The sequence below is a fragment of the Scardinius erythrophthalmus genome (assembly GCF_964197995.2).
Source record: "Scardinius erythrophthalmus genome assembly, chromosome: 6".
NCBI classification, from domain to species: Eukaryota; Metazoa; Chordata; class Actinopteri; order Cypriniformes; family Leuciscidae; genus Scardinius; species Scardinius erythrophthalmus.
The window spans coordinates 12,170,115-12,184,607 of record NC_138226.1 but is presented as its reverse complement, the minus strand read 5'-3'; the positions used below and the strand labels follow the sequence as shown (position 1 = coordinate 12,184,607).

Below are 14,493 nucleotides of genomic sequence, written 5' to 3'. Positions count from 1 at the left end.
GTTTACAGTACTGATCTTGTGTACTGTAAAGTGAATTACAGTACAGTTACTGGAAATCGAAATACAGTAACTTGCTGGCAACCGTGCTGCCAGTAATGTACTGTAGAAATACAAGAAAATCGTTAACAGAGAAATTGTTTCAAAGATGCACACAGGAAATTACTCTAACATGAATGCATTGATTGATTTTGATTGGTTTATTTTGTTATGAATAAACAAATGAGCGATCTATAAAGCAAAAACCTTACAAATAAAGTTGAAATGTTGTAATGTTCAAGTTTTTGATCTAAAAAAAGAAAGATGCACAAAGAAAATGACTCTAACATGACCATATTGATTGATTCTAAGATGTTTAGTTTGTTACAAACAATGTGCAATCTGTAAAACAAAAACCTCAAAATTAAAGCTGAAATGGTATACTGTTGAAAAGTTTTTGACCTGACGTCCATTGAAATGGACAAAAAAAAATTACAATTAAAGCCAAAAAATTTTAAAACAAATTTAATTTGGTCTCATTTATAGAAGCCTCATGAGCTGGGAAAATGTACTTTTATATTTTTCAGAAACTTTAAACATAATTCAGGTCTGAAGGGGTTAGGGACAGTACATGAGCATGAACCACAAACAACTTTACATGCGACGCGAACAAGACATACACATACATGTAGAGCAATGGAAAGAGAACTGAAGCAGAATACAGGAAAGCAAGAAGTTATCACATTGTTTTAACCAGCTTTTATAAACATGCCATAGAAAAAAAACATTACAGGTTTGCATTTTGAGACAAAACAATGGCAGTGATATATTTCAAGATATTGTGCTTTCAGTTAAAACAGCTCAAACATGCATTTTAGTCTGGGACTATAGGCTTAAGCCTTGTCTTTGAAACTGGGGGTTAATGTATCAAATAATGAGACTAAGTTTGATAGATACATGTCTCGCCAATTTGAATAAAGTTGTCCTGATGCAATTTGTGGAGGCTCTATTTGATCTATGCTGAAGTTGATGCGAGAGAACCAGTTTGGGGTCTTTGCTATACATAGGATGCTATACATGTGATTTTGTTAATCTATTCTACACTGTGCAGTTCTGAAGCATTCCTTCCAATTTTTTTTTAATTAATACATATACGCAAAACATCCTTATCTTTCTGATGTGCCTTTGCTACTATGGCAACTAGAGGGCTGGTTCTGCATCTGGGGGTTAGCAGCGGTTCAGGGGTGGTTCTACAGAACTCTACCTCATGGTTGGCGTGTTGGGTGAGGGGCATTGTGGATTATTATTATTATTAATAATAATATTTTATTACTACATAAGGGTCAGAAAAAAAAGAAGAAAAAAATTTATTTATATTATTTTTTATTTGTTTATGGCGGGCAGGAAATAATCACTGTTACAAGATTAAATTATTAAGCATTCACTAACAAAAGATTTGAAGAGAGTCAGAAAACAGAAGCCTTAGAGAGACTTTTTTCTTTTTCTTTTTTTCCCCCGTCTTTTACTAATATTCTAATCAGCTAAAAGTCTGACTTTGAAACATTTAATGAGTTCTACGACTGCAGTCCCCAAGGGACAAATGAAATGACTTACAGGGAAAGGTTGACATTGTGCTGCAAAGAATTCTGGATAACAACAGACTACGAGATGGATCTGCCATGATAAAAAGCTCCTTACGGTGAAGTTTTTAATTTCCTTTATGTTTTATGTTTGCTTCTCTGGAGCAATTAAGCACTTGGGGACCTCTGGCTGCGTGTGAACTCTTTCCTTGTTAGATTCCTAATTAAATTGTGTTTGCAGTATCAGCCACTAGGTATCTGATGTTGTTACAGCTAGAACACTCTAGCACACTTTGCATTCACTGGTAGACTTTTTGTAGCTTTTTGTAGCTTGGTCATTTACCTTAATAATTAATTTGCATAAAGAACGGGCAAAACGGGAACCTTTTTTTTTTTTTTTTTTAGCAGGCCTGCTGTTATTGAAATACTTCAAAGGAAGATGGTGTCATTTGATAAATGCATTTATGCATGTCACTAATGAGATCTTGCTTTAATTGGAAACATGTTTTCTGGGTGGAAACAAAAAGAAAGTCTTATAGGAACAACCAGTGATAAAAAATACACTGCACATGAAATATTGTAGTATGTGTCAAAGTAATGGGTACATTTAAATGAATAGGAAAGAAATTCACCGAAAAATAACAATACTGTCATTATTTATTCAACCTCACGATGTCCCAAACTTGTGTACCATATGTTTGAGCTCAAGTATGGGTTTAGAACGACATAAGGGTCAGCAAATAATGACAGAAGTTTCATTTTGGGTGTGCTCAGTATGTTTTTAACAAGAACCTATTAGGCTTTTTTTTACATTTTCAACTTTCTTTAGTGTTTAATGTTGCGGTTTGAGCATGAAAAACTATACCACAACTATAACGATAACAACACAGACAAATTTTATCCTTGGAATCACTTTCAAAACAATTTTTTTCCAGATGATGAACAATAAAAACATTGACAGCCAATCAGAATCCATCCTGCAGCAGATGACATAACTGCAGTGTGCGCTTAGAATAAGAATGATACTGTCCGCCGTTGTTGACACCAATATAGTTATCGTTTTCGTTTGTGTGTTGTCGCCATGTCCAGGATACAGCAAAGTTTGTTGTCAAAGTGGTTGAGTATAATTGCCTCCCAGAACTGTCTTACACGACTGTGTTCCCAAACAGCAGGCATCCGCCTCCGAAAGGATGATAACTTTATTTTGTTTCGTCTGCGCGCTCTGAGGCACAAGCAATTTATTATATATGAAATTATTATATACAGTCGCTTCTCCTACTGCAGCAACTTCCATTTTTCTTAGTGATATTTAGCGGCAGTTTATCAGGAAGTGGCGATTTTGTTCTCTTCGGCTCACTGGTTGGAAACGGTGCTTTATTCGCAAAGATTTTATGCAATATTCCAATTTTGCTCATAAATGAAGTTTGCAACTTTGGATGGAAACATAGCTAATGAAAAATATGTGAAAGATAAGGTGTATTTTGAACATTCAAGCATGAAAACATTTTCTAGTAGACCCCAAAAATAAAATCAAGTCCTCTTTAAAAAAAAAGAAAAGAAAAAAAATCACTTTTCTTTCATGATCTCTTGCAGTATGCTCTTTTTCACTGATTATGGGAATACAGCCAAACTGGAGCGCTGCAATATGGATGGCACAAACAGAACACGACTTGTGGATTATAAGGTTGAGCGGCCGACTGCAGTGGCTTTGGACCTGGTGAAGAAGTTGGTGTACTGGGCAGACGCATATCTGGATTACATTGAAATGGTGGATTACAACGGCAAAAACAGACACACTATCATCCAGGGATATCAAGTGAGTTCTTTTTGATACATTTTTTGACTTTGTGATGTATTTTACACTAGAGCCTTATACACAACAGTTCAAAAGTTTGGGATCGGTGAGACTTCTATACTAAGTTTCTAAAGCTCTTCAAGATGTCATTTATTTGATCAAAAGTACAGTAAAAACAGTAATAGTGTGAAATGTTATTACAATTTAAAATAATTATTTTCTATTTTAATATATTTCAAAATGTAATTTATTCATGTGACGTCAAAGTTTAATTTTCAGCATAATTATGATCCTTCAGAAATTGTTCTAATTGATTTGGTGTTAAAGAAACAAGCAGTTTTGTTGCTTAATAGTTTTGTGGAAATCATGATTCTTTGATGAATAGAAAGGTCAAAAGAACAGCATTTATTTGAAATAGAAATCTTTTAACATTTCAAGTGTCTTTACTGCCACTTTATCAATTTAATGAGTCTTAGCTTAATAGAAGCCCCCCCCCACCCCACCCAAAAAAAAAAAAAAAAATCGTGCTAACCCCAAACTTATGTATGTGAAATTAAAACTGCAATTGAAAATAACATTTTAACAAATGCTGTTTGAATGGATAACATATTATTTTCTCAGACAGTTGTTCACAGATTGATTTCAGGCATTAATTGGTTATTTACACCCAGCAGCTACTGTATATGTGTGGCTTGATCTGCGTTTTAATTTCTCATGCTAGTTTCAGCATTAATTAGCCTAAATGAACACATGGGCTACAGAAACAGATTCACCATTTGAATATTTTAGCTGAAGTGCACTTATGAGGATGGTAATTATGGATCATTATTATTCAAAAGTAGACCTCCGCTAAACAACCCAAAGATCTTCTCGCTGTCGTAAGTGTAGAAGGCCAGAGCAGCAGATTATTGTATGCAGACAGGTGTGGGTGCATTTGGTTTAATGGTGCTCTTAAATGTGAGCCACAATGTATTGGTGAGGGGTTGCTAACACCTTTCATTTCAATCGCAAATGAAGGTGAGATTTTGCAGGGCCTGGAAACTGTATCTTCTCTTTTTAATGTCATTGATTTTTTTTAAGGGGTTCCTTATTACAGTATGTGATGATACCTTTTTAGTTACGTGCCCTTCCATGCAAACCCTTATTTTTTATTTAAAGCATGGTTTGTTCATAGGTTAGTCACACTCCACTGCTCTCAACTGTATTCAATGATATACTGTACATTGTGTTCAACATTAAACATAAAGTGGCCCCCAAAGTGTTTGGGCACTTAAACCACACACTGATTATATAACAATATCAAACCAAATGCCTTTTTTTTTTTTTAAGAAAGATAGCTCTAGCATTCTTTTAATCAAAATGTTGCTTAAAATTGTTTTACATTTAAATTAAAATAGCTAGCCTGTTTTCACCTCTCAGTTGAACAAATAAAACAGTTTATTTGTGACTTTTCTTATTTCTGTTAATTGCAATTTTTATTTTCAGTTACAATTTTGATTTCACGTAAGTTTAGAAGTTTTTTTGGAAGAAATGTAATACTTCTATTCAGCAAGGATACGTTTGATGTCTATTTCAAATAAATGCCCTTCTTTTGAACTTGAGCTTGAAAATATTTAAATTTGAATAATATTTTATTCTGTTTTTGCTGTATTTTTGATCAAATAAATGCAGCCTTGGTTAGCATAAGAGATTTATTTCATCGTACCGACCCCAAACTTTTGAATGGTTGACTTTATTTTTCATAGTTGTAACTTTTCTTAATCATGACTCAGTCTCAAGGTCAAATACAATGTGACTTATGTTAAAATGTGTCTATATATTTCACAATGTCAATTTTCTGTTTGATTTATTTATTTTTGATTGATTGATTGACTGATTGATTGACTGTGAAAATCGGCTTTTATATAATATTATGAAATATTCAAAAAAAAAAAAGAGTCATATTTAATGTGATGGACATCTGTGAGAATTGACTTCAAACATCATTAAGTGTCCAATTTAAATAGGAATAGCATTATGAGCCACACTATTTTTCCAGAAGGCTTACCTTCTGCTGTAAAGGAACGTGAGGATGAATTATCTCCCTGTAGGTTTAGGTGAAGCACAATGCACATTTTAATGTGCATGTATTTGTGGGCAGAGTTCAGTGGTCCCTGTCTGCTCCTGTCACACAGACGTCGCTTGCAGAGGTAGCATGTAAGCTAGAATCACTGCACAGAATCAGGCTGTCCCCAGAGAAACACATGCACTCTGTTTGACCCTGCCTGAACTGCCTGAATGCATATCAACACGATTCAGTTCACCTTAAGCTTATCTGAAAATCTGCAGCCTTTATTCAGTAATACAGATTGTGGTTGTTGCCAGGTCAAATTAAGTCTAATAACAGCTTTAGCTAGTGGCTAATTTGATCGTTAAATCAAAGTGAAATATCAAGGACTGTATCTGTGCCGTTCTGCTTTTTCGTTGAGCTTACAAGGTAATATTTACCTACCTAAGTAACTTCTCAGTGCTCTAATCGACCTGACATAGTCAATGCTCCTTTTTCTAGGTGGCACACCTGCATGGATTAGCTGTCTTTGAGGACTACTTGTTTGCAACTCGCTCTGATCCTTCCAGTGGAGCGGTGGTAGACATCTTACGGATAAATCGCTTCAATGTCACAGACCCGGAGACGCTAACCAGCATAGGAAATGCAAAAACGATACGGGTTTACCACAAGCTCAGTCAACCAAAAGGTAAAGTATGAGTTATGTTGGTTTCAGTTGCTTGCCTTTCGGCATGCTGTTGCTATTCCGGATCAAACACATCACTCCTTGGTTTTTGTTTCTAATTGGGAACATATAAAATGTTATTAATATTTTTTTATGATGTAATTTTTGCAATGTTGAAAACATATTCCAATATTTATAATATTTTTATTTTAGTAAATGATTAACAATGTAATGTATTTTTAAGACAATAATATATTATTCTACATATGTAAGATGGTGATGGCTAATTGCGTATGTGACACCAGTGTCCTCTCCTCAGTCAAGGGCCATGCGTGTGAAGTTGACCCTTATGGTAAGCCTGGAGGATGCTCGCACATCTGCCTTCTCAGCGGGAGCTACAAATCCCGGAGCTGCCGCTGTCGTACCGGATTTAGCCTGGGAAGTGATGGGCAGTCCTGCAAAAGTCAGTCCGCCATAGCTCACAGCCTTTCGTTTGTTCATATTTGCTGTTCTCAAGTGTTTTTCTGAAATAATAAGATTAATAATAATAATTAGGGCTGTTAGTTGGACGTTTAAGCCTGATATATAATATAATTGTTTTTTTTTTTAAATGCAACTGTTTTTAAACTAAATCTAAAAAAGGTTTATGATTGAAGCTCTGTAGTTTTTAATTGTAGGTTGCAAAACATATACTACATTGATTATTGAGAGGTTTACAAATAAACGTTCATTAAAGCCCAATGTATCATATTTGATACTCACGTTTTAACATGATTTTTCTAAAAAAAATATTTATGGATAATCAAGAAAACCTATGTTGTTCATCTTGAGTGTTCATCTTCAAATATATCTAACAACATACAATTTATTCTTATGTTTCTCCTTATCATGTAAATAGTTTTTTTTTTCTTTTTTTTTTGACAGCCCAAATAAAATATATTTTTGTTCTTTGCCAACAAAGTGAAAAAAAAAAAAAATTACTCAATGATTTTATGACACCTAATGTCACGTCATCCCAGTGGAATTGGTGATGGAATATCTGTTTGTTTTATTTGATTCTCGTAAGCTGTAAATTGAAATGTGTGTTGTTACACTATTAAGCAGGAAGATTGAGTGGTTCTTCATTTGCGCCAGTCTTGGCACTGACTTGGATTGACAGAGATGGAGATGGAGATGAACTTTTAAGAAGATTGGCCCACATGGTTGTGATGGTATTTTATTGACTGCCTATAGAATGATTCATTACCGCCATTACTGTCATTTCCACTCTGTTCCCCCTCACGCAGATCCTCCTGATCAATGGACGTTTTACTTAGTTGACAATGAAAGCTATGGGTCAATTAATGACGGTCCTGAGTTAAGCATAAAGTGACTGCAATAATGAACCAAGCTTTGCATTTTGAGACGTTTCTGATTTACACCTGCACCCAGATGTTCTACTTCCTCCCTCTTTCCATCAGATGAAAAGCTATGCTAAATGGCCGTGGTTGCCTTCATCCAATAGTCCTTGTGTTGTTTGATATATAGGTCTCAAAGCGCTTAATTGTCTTTAAGGTAGAGGAGCTCTTCCACTCAGAATGATAAATGGAAGTGATACTTATGTGATCTCATCCACACTGGTTTGGTCCATTGAGGAAGGTGGTGGATGTCCCTCTCTTTACCCAGAATCCTCTTCCTTTCCCATCGGCCTAACTCATTACAGACAGACTGGGCCGCCCTTTGTGTTATGCCCACTGTGACTAGAGGTTAATTTATTTAAGCTTGTTACTAGCCCCGTGGATAACCTCAGCTTCTGTTGTGCGCCTTTGTGAATCTGACAACAGGAGATTTATTGTTTAAACAGAGTCCCAATGAACAAAAATATCAATGCTGGAGCTTGTCAAATGAATCCTCTCAATCAAGATAATTTTTGCCTGGGGATGTTAAGTGGGGCTGATTGCTCCATTCATTTCTGTAAGTGAACGCGTCTGCCTGTGCTAGTTTTGGGATTTGTAGATCTTCACCCAACTGATGTTTTATTTTGGCTCAAACTTAACAATTATACACTACCAGTCTCACATTTGGAATAATTAAGATTTTTTAATGTTTTCTCTTTCCCAAAGTTTCTCTTCTTGAAAATGCAGTAAAAAAACACAATATTGTGAAATATTATTACAATTTCTATTTTATAACATACTTTATTCCTGTGATAGCAAAGCTGAATTTTCAGCAGCAGTTACTCCAGTCTTCAGACACTGATACAGGACAAAAACTTTAAAAGATCTAACTGGAGATTTCAAGCAATTTTTTACAGTAAAATACTGTTAAATGTACAGTTTTAAGAAGTAAAAAAGGCAAATTAAATTATAATTTAGAGTGAAAACTGTTAACTGACTTTCCATAAATTACAAATGTATACTGTAAAATGTACAGGTTGCTCTGTAAATATATGAAAATTTTACTGTTTTTTTTTTTTTTTTACAGGATTATTCTGGCAACCACGTCAAATAAATGCTGTTCTTTTGAACTTTCATGGTTGAAGAATGTATCATAGTTTCCAAAACATTTTAAACAGCAAAAACTGCTTTCAACGTCGATAATAATAAGAACCATTATTAATATTTGAGTTTTGAGTACCAAATACCTATAACAATTTGTAATAACTGAGCAAATTATCATTTTAGAATGATTTCTGTGTCATGTGACAAAAGCATTGAAAAAAATCTGAAATATTCCCGTCTTTTGACCGGTAGTGTACTGTATGACATAAAAGGACTTTGGGTTACACTTTCTATCTGTGTCTTTGCAGAGCCCAAAAATGATCTTTTCCTCTTCTATGGAAAGGGACGACCTGGGATAATTCGTGGTCTGGACATGAATGTGAAGTCGAGCAATGAGCACATTGTTCCTATCGAGGACTTAGTGAATCCAAGAGCTTTAGACTATCATGCTGAAACTGGAAACATTTACTTTGCTGATACTACAAGTTTTTTGATAGGACGGCAGAAAGTTGATGGGAGCAGTCGGGAAACAATTCTCAAAGATGGTAATTATTGTAATCATTTTGCACTTTTTACCTTTTTGACCCTGTTTACACCTGGAATTATTTGAATTGAAATCATGTAATGAACGAATCATTTAAAGAATTGTGTGTACTTTTACAGATCTTGATAATGTGGAGGGTATTTCAGTGGACTGGATTGGGAATAACCTGTACTGGACCAACGATGGCTACAGAAAAACCATCAGCGTGGCCAGGCTAGAACAGGCATCTGAAACCAGGAAGACTCTTTTGGAGGGAGACATGTCTCACCCTAGAGCCATAGTGGTGGATCCTCTCAATAGGTAAAGAGCCGTAACACTCAATCATAAACCTAAATATGTATTATGTATCATACAGTGATTTGAAATGTTGATCAACATTCATACACAATGACTCATGATTTGGATAGAAACATTTGTTAAGTGACCGTTTATGTTGAAATCTTTCATTTTATGTAACTAGCAAAAAAAAAAAAAAAAAAAGAAGAAATTAATACTTTTATTAGCAAGGAAACATTAAATTGTGATAAAGTGTCAATAAAGTGACAGTAAATATTTTAAATTATTAAAAATGATTTTTTTCCAAATAGCAATTTATATTTTAAATAATGCTGTTCTTTTAAAATTTCTATCCATCATAGAATCCTGAAAAAAAAAAATATATCAAAGCAGCACAACTGTTTTCAATATTGATAATAGTAATTATAATAAAAAAGTCTTACTCATCAAATCGGCATATTATTATGGTTCATGTGACACTTAAGACTAGAGTAATGGCTGCTGAAAATACAGCTTTGCCATCAGAGGAATACATTATATTTTAAAAAATATATTAAATTAATTTAATATAGTTAAATTAAGTTATTAATTAGCAAGTTATTTTAAATTGTAATAATATTTACAATACTACTGTATTAATGATCAAATACAATGCAACCCTGAGCATATGAGATTTTCAAAAGACTTAAAACATCTTACTGGCCCCAAATTTTGAATAGTATACAATTAAAACACTGAAAATTAGAACACTGAAAGACACTAAAATAATGAAATGTCGAAACCAGCCAATTAATATCCAATAAAGACTAATACTGATGAATAAAAAGAAGTAAAATTGACTTAACCGATATTGTGCCAAAATATCAGGCTAAACAATCTGCTTGAAATATGCTTGGAAATTATTAAAAACATGAGTAATACTTCCCTAGTGAAAAAAACAAACAAAAAAAAAACCTATGGCAAAATGTATTTAAAATACATTTATTTCATACTAAGTATACTACAAACCCATTAACATACTTACTGACATATCCGCTTGAGACTTACTGATGAATATTATTGTTAAACTTTATTTGGAGCACTTCTTTAATGCATGATGCACATTTCTTTATATTAAACCTAAAATGTGTTTTAATATCACTATTAGTAAGAATAGTATTGATCTCTGTATAATATCAGTATTTAAATGCAATAGTTCCACTTTAGCACAATCAAATATACTTAAGTATATCTTTAGTTGGAGCTCAGCACTATTTCCAGATAACTAAAGAAGTACAACATTAGTGGTTCCAATTTTGCTGAATTTAGTATATAAATTTACCAAAAGTACAATTGCAGGGTATTTATATTAAGTACATAAATATGTAAATGTATTTGTAGTATATTTAGTATAAAATAAATGTTTTTCAAATACATTTTAGTATATTTATTTTTCACTAGGGTCCTTTAAATCAACATTTGCAATCTGTGATGAAATACTGATCTCTACTTACTTCCCACCTGCCCTGAAGGAACAGTCCTTATTCCAGTTTATTTACTAACATTTGTTTACACTGCATGGCTTCAGAGGCAAATGCAATTGTACATAGTGTAGTGAAGCATGTAGGCGCCCATCCACGCGTTCCTCCATCTGAACTGGTTGTGTGTGTGTGTGTGTGTGTGTGTGTGTGTGTGTGTGTGTGTGTGTGTGTGTGTGTGTGTGTGTGTGTGTGTGTGTGTGTGTGCGTGCGCGCATTTGTACCAGTAAGCTGACATGGCACGGTCAGTAAAAAGGGTGAGTTTGATGGCCCAGAGCCAATCTCATTATCACCCTCCCTGGGTGTGAGAGTAACTCATGAATCCTGAAGAGGTGCAGCCAGCCAAGGCTGAAGAAGCGAGATACTGCAATGAGGAAACAACCACTCTCGGCCCTCTCAGACTCAATCACGCAACCTGATCACTCTCTTTTTTATCTGATTAAAAAGTACTTAAGTACTGGAATACTGATTTGTCATCAGATCTTTTGGGCCAAACCACGTTGTATCTTAAGAGTACTTTGAGTACTTTTAATTAATTTATTTTTAAATCTCTGTAAATAAACGTCTTATTTAAAAGTGTGCACTTATCATTAAGTAATTAATATATGTTGGAATAGATTTTTGACATCTTTAGTGAACCCAAGAGGTGTTGATTACTGATTCATTTGAAGAGAGGGAAAGCAAATGCAGAATAGTTTCATTATTTCCAGACACAATGGGTTCATTAGCTCAGAGCCATAATTATATTCATTGCTCAGACCTCACGCTTGTGCAATTTATGCGACTCTCTCTCACATTTAATGAAGCTAATGTATCTTGAATGGCAGTGCTAACAATAAAATAAGAAATGGGCAATGACAGGAAGCTAGAAACTGTTCCTTTGTGAGTTTGTCAACAGATACTCACAAATAGCGCACGTTTACGCAAGTAAAAACGGCAACTTATCTCCCAGTCACCACTGCGTGTCATTCCCGATGGGATAACTTCAGTGGTGTGGAAGCGATTCAAATCTGCATTAAAAGCATCGTCTGCGGAACTGCCAGCTCAGAGGATGTCACACAGACTGCATGACTGCATTGAGAGTGGAAAGCTTTCTGGAGCTGGGGCTCAGACAGGAAATGAGAAGCGCCTCTTCTAAGGTGCCATTGATGTGTCCTGTTTTGACAGGCAGTAAAAAAAAGACGATGGTGGATGATGGAAATTTAGAGATGTAAATTTTTGACCTCTCCAACAGGGCATCAGAGGATAGATCACATGAACTTTGAACGCTGGCCAAAAAAGAAGGATTCATGTACAGTACAGTACAGTACAGTACATCATACTTCAAAGCAAAGATATTTTTTGGGGTGTTTTTTGAGTGTGGTGAGTGAGTTGGATAACTTATCAAAGTTAAGAGATAACATAGTGAGACTTATCAAATCCTTTGTCTTTATCCTTTGAGGTTTTCACAATTTAATATTATTACATTACAAAATGATTAGAATAAGTATATATAGTTATTAGAGGTGGGCATAGATTAATTTTTTTAATCTAGATTAATCTAGATTAATTTTGAAATTAATCTAGATTAATCTAGATTAAAATGGCACATTTGAATTCTGCCGAAGGCATTCAGAATATGTGTGCTACCCAAATAATGACTATAAAAGTAGGCTAAGTCTTTGAGAACGGGTTTCTCAAGCCAGGTGGCGCATTAGACTAGGGGCTCATCTCCTGTTTCCAAAATGCATCACAAACTGCTTAAGAAAGCTGTTCTACTCATAGACTGTAAAAGGTTACTTCTGTACTGTTACCGTCCGTAGGCAACATAGGCCTATGTTATTATCAACTATAGGCTATCAATTAGGTATGGGCGATATGGCCTAAAATCTATATTTTGATATACATTGCAGCCTCTTGCGATAACGATATACAGTAAATTATAATAAAACCATTACAGAACAGGTTACACAGACCCTGCTAAACAACTGCTCATTTTTTTAAAGGGTATATGTAGTTTTGAGAACATATATTGTGCAAAACTGTAAGTATACAACATAATTTTGCAGATAAATAAAATTTAAGTACACTAGCTGCAGAGATCTTAAGTAGGTCTAATGTTTATTATAGCTTTGAGCTTATGAAACCCCAAATTTAAAGTTATAATATTGTCTAGCTGATGTCTTTTCAGTTAAAAAGAAACACAACAACGATTCTTAAAATCGGGTGTAGACACTAAGATATATTGGATTGAGAATAATAAGCGCGCGCTGGTATTCAGTGATATCAGTTTCAGTTTCGTTTTGAATTTGAGGTGGTAGAACGGATTAGTCGTGTGTTAACTTACCGAACCGTTACCCCACACAGTCTGATTAGGGTGACCAGACGTCCCGAAAAATTCGGGACAGTCCCGAAATCTAAGCTGTTGTCCCGAATCCCGAATCCGGCCCTAATTGTCCCGAAAATTATACTAAAGCAAATTCTTATATTGTCTGATAAAACATTAAAAACTGTCCGTGGAGGTTGAGTCGGCCTGCAGCCAGCCCCCGCCGGCTGCTTATTGGCTGCACCATCTTTTTCTTTTTCTTTTTTTGAAGTTCAACAAAGATACCGTAGGCGCGAATTAAAATGCATTGATAAGCGAGCGCGAGTTGCCGCAGCCGCGAGGACAGTGAATGTGCAGGCAGCCAGTATGTGTGCAAAAAAAAAAAACTTCGGCCTAATGTCTGATGTTGGGTTTCACAAAGCAAATCATCTACACAATTATTTAGTTTTCTTATTTAATGACCGACAATTTCGTCATAATAATAATTTTGGCATAAGGCTTATTAGCGTTAGACTTATAGCCTGAAATGTCTGATTTACGCAGTTACAACAGTCTTTTTTTTTTTTTTTTTTTTTGGTCACAATGAAATTTGAGTTCATGATTTTAATATTGTTTTTTTGTGGCAGACTAAATATTAATGACAGACTGTTGATCTTTGAATAAAAATATGTTTGGTTCAGGTTTGAAAATTCATCTTATTATAGGATATGTAGTCTAATAGTAGGACTACCCCAAGCAACACTCTCTCAAACCCCCCCCCCCCCCCCCCCGTCCCGAATTTCAGCCAATCTCATCTGGTCACCCTAAGTCTGATAGTTTGCTGCTGTTTGTCGGACGGCTTAAATCCGAACCAAGTCCAAATAATGGATGTTGCAGCTTTCACTTACAGCCGTGTTTACTTAAGATGACGACGAATATGCGTTGCAGCCGGGTTTACCCATAGGGTTTACCTCGCGGCCGCGGGTAGATTGCGTCATCATAGCTTGTGTAGTAGAGCCATCTCCCAACCCAACTTGGGGAATAGATTAACGGCGATATTTTTTTTTATCGCGCGATTGCCGATAACGGCCCACCACTAATAGTTATATAAAAAAAGATTATGATTATTTTGTATCATTTAATTTCAGTCGAATATGCATTCTTCATTGTAAATGTAAAATTTGGTTTTGTGTTTACACAAAATGCATTACTTAAATATCTTTATTATGACTGAACAGAATCAAAATGCTTTCTTTTAAATCTGTTTAGCCTTTATTTTAATAATCTCTTGTAAAATTTTCGATCAAATAAATGCAGCCTTGGTGAACAT

General features: G+C 34.8%; 1 protein-coding gene across 1 annotated transcript in view; it reads left to right on the top strand.

Moving 5' to 3' along the window:
• Nucleotides 1-14,493, top strand: part of lrp1bb (low density lipoprotein receptor-related protein 1Bb) — a gene marked incomplete at its 3' end in the record, with an annotated part of 323,276 nt that overhangs the window by 162,238 nt on the left and 146,545 nt on the right. Inside the window, exons 8-12 of the mRNA XM_081367857.1 lie at nucleotides 3,150-3,372; nucleotides 5,900-6,086; nucleotides 6,382-6,525; nucleotides 8,851-9,087; nucleotides 9,206-9,386. Coding sequence (XP_081223983.1) covers nucleotides 3,150-3,372; nucleotides 5,900-6,086; nucleotides 6,382-6,525; nucleotides 8,851-9,087; nucleotides 9,206-9,386 — 972 coding nt within the window. The remainder of the gene's footprint in view (nucleotides 1-3,149; nucleotides 3,373-5,899; nucleotides 6,087-6,381; nucleotides 6,526-8,850; nucleotides 9,088-9,205; nucleotides 9,387-14,493) is intronic.